The sequence below is a fragment of the Rhea americana genome, unplaced genomic scaffold (genome assembly GCF_003343005.1).
Source record: "Rhea americana isolate MKP2758 unplaced genomic scaffold, rheAme1 scaffold_37, whole genome shotgun sequence".
In the NCBI taxonomy this organism is placed as follows: Eukaryota; Metazoa; Chordata; class Aves; order Rheiformes; family Rheidae; genus Rhea; species Rhea americana.
The window spans coordinates 382,700-398,086 of NW_028186501.1; the positions used below are offsets into that span (position 1 = coordinate 382,700).

At 38.8% G+C, this 15,387-nt stretch overlaps 1 protein-coding gene across 1 annotated transcript in view; it reads right to left on the minus strand.

Moving 5' to 3' along the window:
* The window catches only part of STK32A (serine/threonine kinase 32A), a 44,122-nt gene that overhangs the window by 4,381 nt on the left and 24,354 nt on the right, over window positions 1–15,387 (minus strand). Inside the window, exons 6-10 of the mRNA XM_085312641.1 lie at window positions 11,347–11,436; window positions 7,357–7,454; window positions 5,218–5,334; window positions 1,637–1,762; window positions 446–574 (exon numbers count right to left, since the gene is read on the minus strand). Coding sequence (XP_085168767.1) covers window positions 446–574; window positions 1,637–1,762; window positions 5,218–5,334; window positions 7,357–7,454; window positions 11,347–11,436 — 560 coding nt within the window. The remainder of the gene's footprint in view (window positions 1–445; window positions 575–1,636; window positions 1,763–5,217; window positions 5,335–7,356; window positions 7,455–11,346; window positions 11,437–15,387) is intronic.

Here is a 15,387-nt window from a genome sequence, read left to right on the forward strand (position 1 = left end):
TGGTGCCAAGAAAGATGGTATACTAGTTTATGGAGTGAATGAATACAAGGGCCAAATCAGTATCCAGGGTCAAACCCTGAGAGGCCAATCAATCTTTGATGAAAGCTAATTTGATCCACAAGCCTCCTTTGAAAATAAAAGCATTTCCAACCATCTCCTCCTTTTCCTTTTTTGAATAATTATTGACAAGTCATATTGTCTTCCACTCTTTGAGGTCTGTCCACTGCCCAGCGCTGGAACTTGGGCCTCTGATAAMATTCTGGTCACCTGCCAGCCGCAGCAGCAAAGGACATGTTGCTTTTATGGGTGTTTGTGTCCACTGGTAACAAATAAAAAAAGATTCAATTTTGTATTTGAAAGAGCTATTACTGAGGTTGTGATAAAATACTTAAGWTGTTCAGAAATGCAGTTGACCTTTAAAAAAACTTTAAAGAAATTCTCTCACCTGTGAGGAACTGCTTTTTCTGGTATCTTTCTCCTTTTTAGCCAGGCGCTTTTTTTTCTTATGAAGAGGCCTGGATTCTAGGATCATTTCTTCAAGTTCAAAGGTTGGGTCACAGTTCAGTCTGCCTTTCTAGAGGAAAGAGAACTTAACTGTCTTAACTGATCAATCCTTGTCGTCTCACAAATTGGACAGTGTCTGAGAACTGAATTTTGTAAAAAACATAAGCTAATTACAATCACACACATAGCTAGAGCACTTGTTGCTTACATATTTTATCAGTTTTATCAATTCCCTCAGCCAACGGGACATTGTCGAAGTGTGTTTACATCATTTCAGAAATTACCTGTTCTTTCTGAGGTTACTGCTTATACTCAACCCACTGGCTGCTTCAAAGTGAAAGCTAGAACAATGTTACTTGACTGGTGTGCTGTGGGCCTGCAGCGGGTTGCAAATGTTAGGAGGTAGTACAGTAACCTGCAGAACTGTTTTAAAGCAATACGCATGTACACTACCACAGAGAATATCAGCAGAGAGGAAAATACATACAATTAATGAATGTTCTAGTTTATCCCACTTTTTGTTTGGCTGTAAGTGAAAAGCAATTGGAGTCAGGCAGCACAAGATGGTCCTTGGATATTTTTTCCAAAGGCGTTATGTTACTTCTGTGCTGGTTTACTCCAATTAAAAAAGAATCAGATACACTGATTTACTGTGTTTGTTCTTTCCCTATGACWTTCTGCATTGCAACTACGCATGGGCTTGTTAGGGAGAGTAACAGCGGTGATAAACAGTTGTCACAGAATGGGTAGTGATCTCCATGCTGTTAATGAGCCCATGTCTGCTCATTGTTCTTTTTTTTCATTCGGAGAGCTAGTCCTAAACATGGCTAGTCAGAAAGGTGGTTCAGTGTAGGATGGCACTGTGGTCACATAGTTGTGATCACATACTTCATTTATCATGGCAGGGATGGTCATGAGCATGTAAGATCAATTCTGTATTGAGAAGTTCTGAGAATATTAGAGAGTACATCAAGTATGGGGCACCCATACCTTGTGGTCATCTCATTTGTTTTTATTACAGCACAGCGGAAGTAGCTCCCATTCTGATTTGGTGCAGGGCACAAGGGAAGGCTGYGCTATATAAACAGTCACACTATGACCCACTACATTTTTAAAAACAAAATTGCCGTACAGTGGGAATGAATTCTGGCATTATCCTTTTCTGAAGAACAGCATCCCAGTTTACATCTGACAGATATGGGAAATCCTGGATATCTTTCAGCTGAGAAAAACGCTCCTCAGGATTTGGCTCAAGCAACTGCAATGAGAGTTAAATGAAAGAGGTTAGRAAATGAGACCCTGGAAGACAAAATGAGATGAGGTACATACAAACATGTCTGCTGCAAAGCTCCACCACATAAAAACAAAGAYGCAGAAATAACAATTCAGATTTTTGAATGTATATCTGCCAGCCATTGCTTTGTAAAATATACCAATTTTGCCTTTGATAGCTAGATACTGTTCCCTACTGTCCTTATCCAGCAGGTATCCAGGGAATGCTTTAAATACTATGGTAATATTATGTAGTTACAAAGGCAAGGGAGAAAGTTCTCAAGGACAACTTTGTGTGCCATTTGTTACTGGCAGTAAGCCTGAGGCCTGTGTAGGCCTCTAGAGTTTGGGCTAGACCATAAGCTAGGCCATGTACCACACATGTAAGAAGAATAAATGGAGGAAGAAGTAGTATCATAACTTTTCTTGCTATAACCTATCAGAAGTTGGTGGGGACCATTGCCATTTGTCTCTAGTGTATGCCGGTAGCAAACAAGCCCTTGTTTTCAGAGCAGAAAGGGAAAGGGAAGACATCTCCGAAACACCTCGCAGATTGCAGTGCCTCTTGGTTCGGTGCAAAGTCTGGGTCACATCTCTTTGCTAAAGATGAAATGCTCTAGCGCCTCCTTATGTTGCTGCCCTACCTCTTCTCAGCCTTCCTTTATTATCTTGCAGTCCAGTTTCTACCCTGGGTGCTCCTCACTGCTTCATGTGTCTGGAAAGGCAGTCCCACTCTTACCCTCCCTGACAGTTCAGAGGAGAGTTGAAGCAATATTGCTACAGACCCAAGAGAGCACTGGCCTGTAGCAATTGGAAAGCTTCTCCTTAACTGGGGGAAATACCCAACTCTATCCCATTGGGCTGCATTCAGGAAAGTGGCTTCTCAGTACACTTGCTTTGGGGATTCTCTTCTACTGTCAGAGCCGGAGCAGTTCAGCTGGCAATAACTGGCCCAAAGCTCAGAGCAGAGACCTCAGTGCAGTCGCATCCTGCTTATCACACAGTCCTGTGTTTGGCGCACACACTGCAGTGTAAGAGCCAAGGTACTCTCACAGCTAGTGGCTTCTTCCACTGGGATGCTTGCTTGGCTGCAACCAGAGAAGACTATCCCTTTAGTAACAATCCAGTGAGTTCTTATTAGTAGGTTAAGCACAGTGGTAAGAAGGATGACATTAGCCAGCCCAGAGTGTGGCTCATCGAAGTGCTCTGTTTTAAGAAGTCCTTTTCTTTTTCCAAGGGGCTTTACAGAGTCTAATTTGTCCTGTGTACTTTCTCATTTACTCAGTTTAAATAATATCCTAACAGGAATAAATTTATCATCTTTGATATCTGGAGCAATTTTACCCTCCATACCCATGTATTACCAAGGGATATATATAGATGCTTGGTTCTTCTTTTTTTAAAGTATTGTACTAATCCTGTCTCCATTAAAACCAAGAGATTAGCACCAGCAATTAAATGACTTTTTATCTCTGGTGAAAAGTAAGTTACCTCTGCAGAGGGAAATGGGCTCTTAAAAGCTGGTAAACAAAGTGATACACTACCAATAAGTGCCATGAACAACAACAAAAATCCACTCTAATTATTCTGAAAGCTATTAAAATGCTACTTGTCTATCAAAGACAATGGTGGAAGCTGCACAGAACAGCGTTCCCGGAAATAAAGAGTAGTTAACAATCCTACATTAATACAGGGCATTTTGAAAGGCTATATCTCTTCTATTGCTTCAGCTAGGATTCCTTTCAGTAGGGTACAGAAGTGGCTCAAAATTTTTAAATCTATTTATTCTTTTTTTATTTTTTTTTTTTTAGTATTTTTTATTCCCGTTTTAGGAACAGATTTGCCCAAGGTCAGAAAAGGCATTTGTTAGAGAATGAGAGAAATAAACTCATGCCCCTGAATTCCCAATTTAATGGTGTATCAGTAAACCATCCTGAGAAACAGACAATCCCTACCTTGCTGAATACAGTCAATAAGGTGACCACTTCAACCCATTGTTTAGTGCTTGAAGCTAGGATGTGAATAGCAGCAGTACATGTTAAGAAGTAAAAACTGTGTTGTCAAGGTGCTTGAGATGGAGTGCCTGAGTGATAACATCACTCATAATTTGTTATTTCTCCTGACTGAACTCTATGTTTTAAGTCCTAACATGAGTGATGTGGTCTGCTATGAATGATCATTTGCTTTGAATCTTAATAAAAAGGAAAATTCACAGGAGATATTTGAATCAGGACAAAATCCCAGTTTGCCTCATATATAATACATATGGTAGTAAGACCAGATGCAAAGGGGCACTTGGAAATATAAATAATTGTGACACTGCATTATTAATTCACTAGGCAGCCTGTATGGCTTGCAGCATGTTATGGTTCAGGAAAAAGCTTTCAACAAACAAAAAATAACAACAGAGAGGGCATCTGTGGTAAAATTCCCTCCATTATTGTTATGCTTAATGAAATTCCAGCTCCATTTATTTTTAAGTAAATGGTGACTGTCTTCAATTTTCTTCTTGGAAAATAGGCTGTATTATTGTCTCAGCAACGACTTGATTCTACATTTTCATTAGAAAATTTGAGAGTATTTTATTAATACGGATAAAAATATTTATATATACTAATTAGAACAAAACAATGGTAGAAGTATTAAGTACTATTTTTACTTATATTTCTTCGAAATTTGAGAACTATTTAAATAATTTCCAAAATTTGCAAAATCAGGTGCTGTTAAGCAAGGTTCAATATTCCAACTTTGTTACCATTTAGTGCATAGAGTGTTTGACATTGTCAAGCAGTAGGGTTTTTTTTTTTTATTGAAGATATGACTTCACTATGAACATAGTTTTAATATCAAAATGATTCCAATAATATTTTGAAGGAATTTTGATAACAGCAGCTTTTTTAAAAAACTAATTACAGTGGTGCAAAATGATCTGAGTAACAAAGGATTTCAATAGTATCAGCATTTTTTTGCAAATCATTTAATTATGGGGAAGAACAGTTTTTTTCTTTCAAATCAAAATTTTTATGTATTTTTTTTCCCAAATTCATTTAGAAATATATGTCAATCCTCAGTTCCAAGCTGTGTCATTTCAGAGAGACAAAGTTATAGGAGAAGCTCTGGAAATGAACACTGTACATATCCTTAGGAGAGATGCATTAGCAGCAGCCTTGTTTGCCCATGCAAACTTTGCCAGTATCAGTCCAAGAAGCAGTACTATTAGTTCACTATACTAGCCCAGCGATAACTTAAAAAGCTAGATATTTATCATATAGTACCATCTGAATGTTGCTAACACTGGATCTGGACACAATTTGCAATGAATCTCCATAACGTACTATAAAGGCCATAAAGAACAATGGAAAGACTCAGAATGGCTTCAGCAGTCTCCTGGATATTATATATCCATCTTCCTAAGCTATCCAGTTCCACAGCTGCCCTCACCTTTTTGATCAGTGACACCATTTCTTTGGACCAAGCAGCAGGGTACATTACTGTAGCTGTCCTGAACACATGAGCAATTTCATTTGTTGAAGTGTTGGAGCGAATATGGTACGGCCTCTGTGAAAAGTACAACATGGARAGCATTTTAATATATCTGTTTTCTTTTCTTTTTGTAAACGTCTTGGGAAATCTTTTTAGGGCAAGACATCTCCAAACAAAGTGTCTTTGTACATTCCTCAACCTCCCACTGCTGCTCTAGATTGAAACATTCGAAGTCTGTCACTGTAGGATCTTAAACAGAATACTACAAAACAAAATAATAACAATGTCAGCAAGAACAACAGTAATAACCAGATATTTAAACAGCATGATATATAGGATGCAAAAGCAAAGGTTAGAGTTATTAAACAGCCTGTGTTTCCTTGGCCTAGCCAATATTTGTATCTTAAGGGGATATCAAAAAGGATTATATATATAGTCTTGTGGTCAGAACACTCCCAGTATTTTCTGTAAAAAGTGTGGGTATTTTCAGTTCTTTAYTCATGTTGGAGATGTCACAAGTAGAAAGGAGCAGGACTTCTCCCTTCTTTTCTTTGGAACGGTGATCACTACAGAAAAAAAATCAAATCATATGAAAAATAACATCCCAAGAAAGATGAYTGAACAGAATTCCCCAAGTATAATATCAGGCCACAGAGTGACCCTTCATTTGTGTCCAGTGATCCAGTTTCATGGCAAACGTAAATCTGAACTGTGCCTGAAGACTATCTGGTTATATATTCCAGGTGAAATGTAAATAAATCTAATATTATGTGCCTAGACAAGGAAAGTACACCAATTTGTTACCATGTAGGTAAATAGTTACCTCTGCTTTCAACTTCTAAATAGAGCAATATCACAGCTTTCCTTAAGAAAAGAATTTGCAATGCATAGTGTTTCCATTTTGAAAGATTTCTGATTCCCAGATTTGTACAGTATTTCTGGGGTTTTATACAAAGTAATAGTTACAAACTGTGATATGAAATCAGATGCATTGTCTTTAATATGTACAGACACTAGATGGAACTCAAGATTTCCTTTCATTTCCCCCATAAGGTGACTACTACTAACGCTACCATCTTATTGTAGCTATGCCATGATGCTTGAAGACATAACAGCATTCTACTCTCACATTTGAAAATAGCACCATTAAGTCAGTAAGTCAATGCAATGAACAGTCCTGYAATTCACTGAACTTTTAGAATATTCAAATTCAAAAAAGAATTCAAATATTATATTAAATTCAAATATTACATTAATATTTTTATGATGGACAGACACATGGCTTCAGTCACCCAAYACTTAAGACAGCCATGCCCTCTTAACATGTCCTAACTTAATTACTCACAATTTGAGATACTGTTCACTGTTCCTTAAAATATATTTATCAAAATGATTTTTTAGGCATTCTGTAAGGACTGTAGTGTTCCTTACAAACACGTTTTGCAGACGCTTACTGAAAAAAGAGGTTTTCTAGCCTCACTAGGTTAAACACTTTTGCTTAGAAGAACGTAATTTAAATAATTTTATCTACATCTTTTACAAAACACTTCCAAAACATCTAATCACCGATCCACAAGGCCCTCAACTTACGAGTTAGAAGTAGAATGTCAAAATGACAGGGCATGAATTGTGCTGTATTAATAATTCACACTTGTGGTTTACTTTTGCTCAATCTGCTCGATCTTACTGCAATGGTAATATGATTTATTTTTGCAAGTTTTCTTTTTTATTGTAGGATAGAAGCTCAGAGTAAGCTACGTTACAGACCAGACTCCAAGAATTCTCATTCATTAAGTAGATGGCTCAGTTTCCATTGCCCAGCTTCCGCCAACTGCCAGGCCCTTGGACACAGCGAGGAATTGTCCTGATGAGTTGCTCTGTATTGCAGTCGTTTCTTTTGGAGCAATTAGATATGATCATAAGCACTCTGATGAAGATTTGATTTCTATTTCCTATGCTGCAGTGAATCTTAAAGCCTTGAATTTGGCTCAGGCCTTTCATCCCTGTTATAAGGTGTTAATCTTTCCAATACAGTGTTTAAAGAGAGAGASAGACAGACAGACAGASATGCAATGACAACTGCTGTATGGTACATACCCGGGTTCTAAGCAGCTCGTAGGCAGTGATTCCTAACGACCACCAGTCAACAGCGAAGGAATAGCCAACAGGCTTTGTGGAGTTAAACATTTCAGGTGCTGTGAAATATAGAAAAAATAGTAGTTTGCCGTACTGCAATTTCAAGAGGAAATCAGCAACACAGAATGTTTGCTTCAGTGATGCAGAAAGCATCTCTAATTATTCTGCCAAAGACACAAACTGATCATTTCTTTTTCTTCCTCAAAACAATGGTATATGGCTGATAGATCAGTCTTTTACCAAAATACTACTGAGGTGGACAATAATTAGAGCTTATGGGTTTCCTTGCAGCAATTAATTCTTTGATCTTTGTCAAGCTCTCTAACTCTATATTCTTGTAATGTAGAATAATCCAATACTGAGGTATCTCARAGTGGTAGTGGAAGGCTAAATGTTAATGCATATAAAATACTCTGATGGCACAATAGAACAAGTGCTGTGCAAGGTATTATTGCTACTCCCTGCAGCTAAATAGGAACACCTGTTGATGTCACGTYCTGCTCCATGCTAAATGTTGTATTTCAGTGTGAAGCCGGCATCTGACACAATTTACAGCATGCCAGTTTAACCCAGATATTTGTCTGCACTGGAAACAACCACAYTTTGATATCTGGATCCCGCTGACTAACTAAATGTACAATTAGTATGGTATGCAGCATCTTCTATTGTGTTAAAATCCAAAGAAGCATTTCAGCTCCTCTGAACTTTGCTTTCCACATCTCTGAAATGGGACTGACAAATGATGGGATAGCTTTGAGTAACAGGTGGGCTATCACCATTGTAATTTAAATGCTTAATGTCCTATCAATATAATCCAATTCATTTGGATTACAAAATGGTTTATATAACTACTGTATAACCACTAAGAGATTCACTGGATCCCATTAGTTTTTGTGTTGTACAATGAACTAAGAACTCCATCTGTTCTGGTGTAGAATTGTTTCTACATTGCTATCCTCCCATTCCTGGGTTATCTGAGAACCTCACAATTCCTAATATGTATTTCTTCTCAATGTTTCTCTCCCTCCAAGCAAGAAAAGAATGCTATGCTTTGCTGACACAGGACTTGCCTGTTATCTTCTAGTAAATGTGCTTCAGAATAACACCCTAATTAAATAAATCTAGACCTAAAGTTGGCCTGAACATCTTCTCACTTCCCTCAGAAAGCCTCTCTACTCTTCAACTAGAGCTCAATAGATAGCTTTCAAACATCTTCTTTGAAAGCTGTTCCCTTCCCACTCATATCTCTTTGCTCATATTTAAAGTCTTTCAATCYGGCAGAAACTAAAAACAGCCTCAGACAATGAGCAAAAGCAGCTCTTTCATTCAAAACATTAATATGCAGTGTAAACACAGACATGGTGCCAACTACACTCTTGGCAAGAAAAAGCAAGTTTTAACTGAACCAAGCCTGAAAAATCACAGCTTTTTAAGGAGGAAGTTACCAGACTAAAAGGAAGTGGGTAGAGGCATAGACTAAAATGCTCTTTCCCCCTCTTTTCCAATAAATTTCTCTTTTGAGATTAAAGAAGAAAATTACTGCAGAATTTTCTTGAGATGGAAAGCAAGAATTGCTCTAAAAAACTCTCTACAAAACAGAGAGTAATGCTTTTGTTTGGGTGTATTTTCCTTTTTAAAAGGATTGTGCCAGGTGATGCAAAGGTGAAAGGTCAATTTTGTTATTCTGATAAAAAGGAGACTCCTAATAGGAGACAGGTTATTTGCAAGGGGGATCTGAATAAGCTATAGATGTGTGGAGGGTTTTTTTTTTTTTTTTTTTTTTTTTTTTTTTTTTTTTTTTTTTTTCAAAGAAAAAGACTTACTAAGTAGTGGAGGTTGTTTTGTGTTAGCTGTACAGAAATGGTATTGAGGATTTTTGCTTCATTTAAGAAAGTCAAATTTATGGCTTATCTAATACAAAGACTTTCCTGTGTAGTGTTTGCATAATGGTTCTTTGAGTATTAGCTCAAGATGTTTCTTTGTGATTCATTTCCTGCATGTTACAGGCTGGATTTCTCCCAGGTATGTTAAAATTATTCTATTATATGTTTATTAATCATGCGTGAAAGAGAGGTATCAAGCGGTCTCTATCTGCCTGACTACTTCATTGACCTAGCCAGTAAATGGGCACAAGTAAGTTTTCTGCMCTGTTCTTCTAAAGAGGGAAAAAATAAAAAGCTAAAATTTTTGAATAGTCTTCACTGGGAGCAAGCACTGTGTGTCTTCCTTCCTTGTGTGTATGCTGACTTGCTTGTGCATACAGGGTAAGAATACTTGGGAGTAACAAAAGCAGTCTCATTAATAAAAACTGGGAACACACCTTTTGCAGAGAGGACCTTGATGACTTCTTTTCTGATAYGACACAAGTTATAGTAAAAAAAATCTCATTCTAGAAAGTTGCCTTACGAAAAAGTGAGAAAYACTACTGTGGTATGTAGACAGCTTAGTAACAGCAAGACAGAAAACTTCTAATCTCTAGGGACTTGAAAACCTGAATCTGACTCACTGAAATAAATAATTTTCAGCCTATGTTTCCCTGTAGAGTACCAAGTAGAATTATCATTACAAATCCCTTCTACATCCCTCTAGGGAATCAGGACAGCAAACTTGGTCCATCATGCTTGAAAACTCTATGCTTCCAACGAACTCAAGGCTGCAGTAGGGCTGATCCACTTACTCCTGTGTCACTCTGCCCTAGGAGAACGTAACTATGTGCAGTCTTACTGCTGCCTGGGACTAGTCCCATGACATTGCCTGGAAGGAAAAAAAAAAAAGATTTCCTAAAACCAACGTTCTTTGTGAACCAAAGAAGGGGAAAGGGACAGTATGTAATCATAGCAAACAGCCCTGCTACTTAAAACAGCAGAAATCTGCACGYTTGTACCCAATTTTCATAGAAAGACCATTGTGCTCCATACACACCAGTGCAAAAGGTCACTGCACAAATGTGTTGGGTACTGGGGAAGTGACTGTGCCCAACCCTCCAGAGCCTGTATCTGCTTTTCAATTTTGTGCATCTGAGTTTCTAGGGCTACATATGGCTTGTTTTTATTTGTTGTTAGAAACAGCCAAATCTATTAACATCAAAAACATAAATGCAATAAGAGGGATTTTCAGATCTGACTGAAAAATAGGGTCAGAATTTATCTTCCAGGTGTGGCAGTAACTTYTGCAGCAACTGTGGCTCCTTTGTATTACAAATATGCACTCAACATCATTGTGTTCTGCAGCCCTACAGCTACCCTTGCCCCTCTTGTCCTGCTGTTTGGAAGACAGGATGTTGTACTCAGTGCTAGAGATCAGAGATAGTCTAAGGTGGATCTAGCTTATGTGGATCTTGTATCAATGTGACATGGGCCAACAGAGCTGTTCTTAACTGTGTTAGCATGACATCAGAATTTGAGCTCTTCTCTATCATGCTAAGTGGTTTGTGCAGCTCATGAAAATACAAAGTTTTAAGTCCACTCACTTGGCCTAAAGAGAGTAATTCTAGCTTTTATAGCAGGTAGTTTGTATAAAAATACAAGCCTCTGTGCTTTGATTTCTTCTCAATATAAGGTAGTAAGAGCACCATGCACATCACTGTTACATGGCTTTACTGCTGCTTGTGAAACGCTCCAAGATCTCAAGGGTGTAACGATTTTATTTTATAATCCAAAACAAGTTGCACTGTATGGCATAATGACACTAAAAAAGTGTTTGAAGTAGGCTTTCTTTGTTCTGCTGTGTAAAATCAATATATGGACACAAATATTTCAACTGCATTAGAGTATTACTAGAGGGGGATTCTTCTCCAGAATCTTCCCTTTCTCATTTCAAACAAATGTATGCCTTCTSTTACATGCAGGAATAAGGGAGTTAAAATTCATCAATTACTCTATCTCTGCACAGCCCTCAAATCAAGCCCATGAAACAGCAATTCAAGTATCTGTAATCTTTATCAGTTCTTACCCATATATGGTTTTGTGCCAGCAATTGTGGTGACTTGTATTTCTTTAGTAAGCATCGTGGCAATATTGAAATCAGTGATGTGCACGTGTCCTGAAAGAGAGAGGTTAATGAGTAACTGAATTTCCCCTATTTCATGCTAGAAATAACCTTGAATCATAAACTTAAAATATTCTATAGAAAGATTTTCCAGGAAAAAATTTTCTGGGAGAACTGATGGGTAATGGATGGGGGGACAGAGTGCCTCCTCAGCAAGTTTGCTGATGATACCAAGCTGGGAGGAGTGGCTGACACACCTGAGGGCTGTGCTGCCATTCAGAGAGACCTGGACAGGCTGAAGACCATGAAGGCAGAGAGGAACCTCATGAGGTTCAACAAGGGCAAGCACAGAGTCCTGCACCTAGGGAGAAATAACCCTAGGCACCAGTACAAGCTRGRGGCTGACCACCTGGAGAGCAGCTCTGCAGAGAAGGACCTGGGAGTGCTGGTGGATGACAGATTGACCATGAGCCAGCAGTGTGCCCTTGTGGCCAAGGAGGCCAATGGTCTCCTGGGGTGCATTACGAAGACTGTTGCCAGCAGGTCGAGGGAGGTGATCCTGCCCTTCTACTCAGCCCTGGGGAGGCCTCATCTCGAGTACTGCGTCCAGTTCTGGGCTCCCCAGGACAAGAGAGRCATGGAGCTACTGGAGAGAGTCCAGCGTAGGGCTACAAAAATGATCAGAGGTCTGGAGCATCTGCCCTGTGAGGAAYGGCTGCGAGAGCTGGGCCTCTTCAGCCTGGGGAAGAGAAGACTGAGGGGGAGATCTTATCAATGTGTACAAGTACCTGAAGGGAGGGTGTCAAGGGGAYGGGGACAAACTCTTTTCAGTTGCCCCATGTGACAGGACAAGAGGCAATGGGCAGAAATTGAACCACAGGAAGTTCCACCTGACCGTGAGGGGGAATTTCTTCCCTGTGAGAGTGACGGAGCACTGGACCAGGTTGCCCAGAGAGGTTGTGGAGTCTCCTTCTCTGGAGATCTTCAAGGCCCACCTGGATGCAACCCTGTCTAACATGCTTTAGGTGACCCTGCTGAGCAGGGCGGTTGGACTAGATGATCTCCAGAGGTCCCTTCCAACCTTACTGATTCTATGATTCTGTGATTTTAATAGTTTACCTTGTAGGCTGCTTACAAATGTATCTTCTTCAAGTAGTACTCTGATAACCATTTTGACTGTTTCTGAATTTTGGGCAGGGGGGAGAGGACGATAATTKATTTTTGTTTCCTTAGAAAAAAAATCCACTATATTTAACATTTAAAAAATATTCACTGATACTTTTGACCAATAAGCATTTGACCTTTTAGTCTACTTAATATTTTTGTCTTTTATGCGCTTATGAATCCAATACTTTCCACATTGGTCTGAAAGGATATACCATGAAGTGGTCTATTTTTGATGAAAGCCATTCTGATGGGGAATTCCCAGTCTCATTTATTTCTATCTTGAGCTTCATTTCAGTGCTGCTGAGAGACTTTCCTAAGCTCAGACCATAACTTTTTTAATAACAGTAAGTGGTTTGAAGATGAGAAGGGGAAAGGTAGTTTTATAGACAGTATATACCACATTCATAACCTTCTTTCAGTGATCAGTTCAGAGTTTAGGAATGAAAATCCTTTTCTGCTCATAAAAGTAAGACTCATGCCTCTGACTTTTGATGACTGACTAGTAGAAATAGCTGATTGCTGCAGACTGGAAAATAAAAATTCTTTCAAATAGAAATTTATATTATGGTTTTGCACAATATTTAGCATAATGATACTTTGGTCTGGAAAGGACATGAAGTACTAGCACAGCAGCAGAACTTAACAATGCTAACTATGAAAAATATTTTAAATATCATCTATTTATTTCTTTGTTGGGAAAGGGGATTACAGCATTATGTGGAAATGCCAAGGCAGGAAACAAACTTTGGGTTTCTGGTTGATAGCATTTCTATGCTATGTAGTGCACAAAAGTACACAGTACACATCTCTTGGTAAAAAGAACTTTTAACCAGGTGTTAAGCTGCTGTACAAATAAGATGACTGGCATAAAGGGGTAGAGATATGCTGTCTGGATGTAACTCCAGAAGAAAAATAACAGTGGCTACAGAAAAGAAGCAGAAGGAAATACTACAGAAATAGGGAAGAATGAATGTTCTCATTCAATTGTAGTTTGTCAATGTAAATTCACTAACGTTGATGTTTTAGCACAGTAACTGTCTATAACATAGACATCACCTTTGAAAAAGAGCCTTTAATAATCCGCTTGTTTTAAAAGCCTCATCCAGCTTTTTCACCTATCTAATGATGGCTCCAGTCACAAGTGAACTTATTCCAATGGTGTTTGTTTTTGAAAGGATTTTCTAGTGTTACCAAGTGTGCTTAGCACACATCATGTCTCAACCATTTAACTTTCATCTGGACATCAGGAGCAGGTGAAGATGAATAAATGCTTCACCTTCCCCTCTCCTCCCAAAGTCATTATCCAGCTTTTCAGCAATGTCATATTCTATTGTCAATTAGCAATTTCATTATTCCCTGCCTTAGGCTGTGAAAAAGGCATTCTGTGAACTGCTCACTAGGATAGCTTCTCTTCTAACAGCTCTATTTAGGCCATACCAYTCTCCACACCTGTGCGCTCTGTGGGACCACAGTCCCACTGAAGCATAGATTTCCTTATAAAGTCTATGATGCTTCAGTTAGGCTTGAGTTTAAAGGAAGAAACAAAAAATTGAGGTCCCTCTGGTTAGCCATCTGTACTGCTGGAAGAATATGACTGAGATGTCAGAGCACATCTCTCCGATGCTGCCTGACTGATTTGTCAAGAGCACATGTCTCTTACTGCTTACTAAATCAGCCAGGTCCTTTCTTCCTTTACTCATAAAAGAACCAACATCAAACAACCAATATCAAATCGTTGGGGAGTACTTGAAAGAAAAGAATGATATATCCAGACAGGGCATCTATACGCCCTTTATGTCCTTGCATCCTTTTTCTTTTCAGCTTGATCTCTCACTCCACTTTGTACAAAACTGTTTTAATAAGTATGAATTATAAAGGTTATTAATAAAATTTTGATATTCCAAGCACAAATATGCTTTCTCTGGATCTCCTTTAAATCATTCACTTCAAATAAATTTTAAGTTTTTTCTCAACTAGCGCCCTTCGGAACTTACCAAATCATGCCAATTAGGCTGCAGGAAGAAGGCTCAGCATGGTGTGGTAAGGTTCCACAGTGACTGCAGTGTTACAGAACAAAGAACAGACTGGATGAACAGGGACATCAGCTACTGGGACACAAAAGGGAAACACCAGATGTTGCTACTGAGCTTTAGGGTCAAATCCTGAGGCCAGCCTCCTGAGGCGAGGCTTTTGTAATTCCTCAGAATCTCCAATTGTGGCCAGATTCTGAGCAGAGCACAGTCAGAGAGAAGAGCTGCACTCTGGGCATTGCCTCCTTCCTGAAGTCTCACCCTATGTGCAGTTAGCACTTTCAAACCAAGCCTTTGGTTCTCCTGAAAATGCAGATCACGTGTGCGAGTCCTATGAGCAGAAGAGAGGGAGAAATTCACATTGGGCTGTGCATTAAGGCAAAGAACGTTCTTACTAAATTCAGCACCTCTGTTATTACRTAACTCCTTCAGCTTTTTGGAGCATTTTTTGTGCAGACAACACAAGGTTTCTGTAAATTCAACAAAAAAAAACATTTTGAAGTATATGAAGCTAGACATGTAGGAGCTGTAAAGTGCTGAATCTCTTGGACAGATTGTATCCTAACTTACTTATCTAAGACTAGAGAATAAATGCTGTAAATTAAACCTGTAAGATCTGGCTTTTATACTTCCATTTCAACTATACGCTCCCATCGCTTCCCTGATAATATTGATACTTAATGGTAATCACTGACTAGAAGATATGCACACTTGGCTGTCTGCTGTTAGCTTCGAGCCATCTCCACTGGAAATTACTGCTACTCAACTGTTTATAACGAAGACCAAAGGTCTGTAAGAATGAACAAGG